Source organism: Eurytemora carolleeae, unplaced genomic scaffold, assembly GCF_000591075.1.
Source record: "Eurytemora carolleeae unplaced genomic scaffold, Eaff_2.0 scaffold1603, whole genome shotgun sequence".
In the NCBI taxonomy this organism is placed as follows: domain Eukaryota; kingdom Metazoa; phylum Arthropoda; class Copepoda; order Calanoida; family Temoridae; genus Eurytemora; species Eurytemora carolleeae.
In genome coordinates this window covers 15,530-18,084 of record NW_019397701.1, presented here as the reverse complement: position 1 = coordinate 18,084, position 2,555 = coordinate 15,530, and the positions used below count along the sequence as shown (strand labels likewise).

General features: G+C 30.6%; 1 protein-coding gene across 2 annotated transcripts in view; it reads right to left on the bottom strand.

Annotated features, from left to right (window-relative positions):
• Positions 1 to 2,139, bottom strand: part of LOC111715543 (zinc finger protein 271) — an 11,350-nt gene extending 9,211 nt beyond the window's left edge. Inside the window, exons 1-2 of one of the 2 annotated variants that reach the window (XM_023490897.1) lie at positions 1,586 to 2,139; positions 818 to 1,192 (exon numbers count right to left, since the gene is read on the bottom strand). In XM_023490897.1, the coding sequence (XP_023346665.1) occupies positions 818 to 998 (181 nt within the window). In that variant the 5' untranslated portion in view covers positions 999 to 1,192; positions 1,586 to 2,139. Of the gene's footprint in view, positions 1 to 817 lie in introns of both variants that reach the window. The other variant, XM_023490896.1, reaches the window with a different exon arrangement.
• Between the last annotated feature and the right edge of the window lie 416 nt (positions 2,140 to 2,555).

The window sequence follows — 2,555 nt, the reverse complement described above, 5'->3', positions numbered from 1 at the left end:
ATTTAAAAATGGTAATATTTTGGATTTAAAAATGGTAATATTTTGAATTTAAAAATGGTAATATTTTGAATTTAAAAATGGTAATATTTTGGATTTAAAAATGTTAATATTTTGAATTTAAAAATGGTATTTCTTTTTAAAAGAAATGATTATATTTTTGTTTGAGAAAACAGTTACATTTATTGGTCAAAATATGGTTATATTCTAAGTAAAAAAGTGGTCATATTTTAGTTTAGTTATTTTTTGGCCGGTTACATTTTTGTCAGTAATATTATTGGTAGTTCTATTATTGGCGTTATATTTTTCCAGTGTGGCCTTGCTTTATGGTTAGCTATAAAAGGTAATATATTATATGCATCAATATTTTCCGCAGATTCTTTGCTCATTTTCCTGAATGTAAACAATAGACAAGAGGGAAGAAAGGCATGGGAGGAGGAGGAGCAGGAGAAGGAGGGAGGGAGGGTGGGGTGGAAGGGACAAGCATAGCTGTAGGGGAAAACATGGAACCCATCAAATTATCATAGACATATTCTACTTTTTTAACATTAGTTTTGGCCTATATAATAGTAAAGAACAAGAAAATAAATCGAGAAAAAAATTCAAACCTTAACCCAGAAATTGGTTTACTCTAACCTAACCTTCAAAATTAAGATTACATCATATATTACTTTTATAGGAATATTTATTTGATGTAAATTAGACGTATGTATTGAATTTGCATGTGTGGGGGGGGGAATGAGCTAGACAATTTAAGCTAGTCTACTCAGTTTATAATCAAACAAATATTATTTAAAATATTTAATATTGTGAAGTTTACCTTGTATTTCTGTATTTTCCATCTTTATATCATCTTTATGTAGATTAACAGTACATGTATTATCTTCAGTAGAGGAGGGAAGGATTTCTTCCTTGAAGGAAATTGTTTCTTCTTTTATCTCAAAGTCTTCCATATTTAATTCTTCTTTAATAATCTCGGCCATTCTGTCTGAAAAATACATTCAGAGTAAAATAGAAAAATTTAGAAATTAAAAGATTTTTAAAGATTTTATTTAAATAATGGATTCTCTCAGATTTTTTCATGCAGCCCTGAATGAGAACTATTTCGTAATAAAAACAAAAACAGGAGAAAACAACAATTTCCTCTCATTTTTTCAAAACCTGTATTAGTCCCGCATTGGGTGTCAATAGTCATCTGTTGGGAAACTCAATTTTAGACTTTCAGAATACCTTTCACCCTGTCCTAATACAATTTCACCACCTTTCCTGCATTTTTCCCTTAAAAACGCCCTTGAAGCCTTCTTACTTCGTTCCTTGAAATTTTTCTCAGATTTGTTGCATACATATTACAGTTTAAGAATCAAAATCTAAAATATGTCAGCTAATTTTTTCCTGTATTTTCCGGAAATTTTTCAAAAACTTTTTCAGGTCCATGTGGGATGTCAGTAGTCATCAATTTTCGGTCGGGAACCTCGATTATAGACCCCCCCATACAACAACCCCTATTTCCCGCATTTTCCCCTACCAAAGTGACAATGAAGTCTTCTGAAAATTAAAATCAATAGTTTTGAACAAATTTATAAATGACATTGTAATTGACCAATTTCATATTTAGATATAAAAATATCCTTTGAAAACACAGATTACAGAAAATAAATAACAATCAGGTATTAAGCTAAATTTATAAAAGTGTGATTTTGTAAATTATTTTAAATTAAAGGGAGCATATAATAATTAGGTTAAAGGGTTACTCATAAAAGATAAAACTTCAGACTGTTTCCTTATATTCACGACTCCCTGCTAATGTAAACTTGTTTTTTTTTTTGCCAAATCATTAAATAACCCATTACAGCAGCAAACTTAATTTAACCTTAGTATCTTCATAATCATATTATTCTGAGTTTCAGGTCGTCTATGTAGTCTCATCTTTTGTGGGTAACCCTGTATTTGAGAATCTACGCAAGGTAATAAACAAAATCTAAGGAAAACATTAGATACTCCAGTTAGATTCAATTACAAAACAAACAAGCAATCAACCATCATTCTGTGGAACTAACTTTAAAAATATTCATGCTTAATCAAAACATAACACATCAGACAACATTTTACTTTCCACATGACTCTTCATATTCCAACAGATTCACATTCAGGGCAAGGCTATATCACTTCTTTGTGTTTATTTTTAACATGAATTTTCAGGTAACGTGCTGTAGTTGCAGCAAACTCACATTGGGGACAAGGATATCTTAATCCTTCGTGTATACTATCAACATGACTCTTTAAATGACTTGCTCTTCTTGCAACATACTCACATTGAGAACAAGGATATCTCACTCCTTCGTGTATACTTTCAACATGTCTCTTTACATGACTTGCTGTAGTTGCAGTAAACTCACATTGAGAACAAGGATATCTCACTCCTTCATGTTTATATTTAATATGACGTTCTAAGTTACTTGCTCTTGTTGCAACATAATCACATTGAGAACATTGATATCTCACTCCTTCGTGTGTACTTTCAACATGTCTCTTTAAATCACTTGCTGTAATTGAAGCAA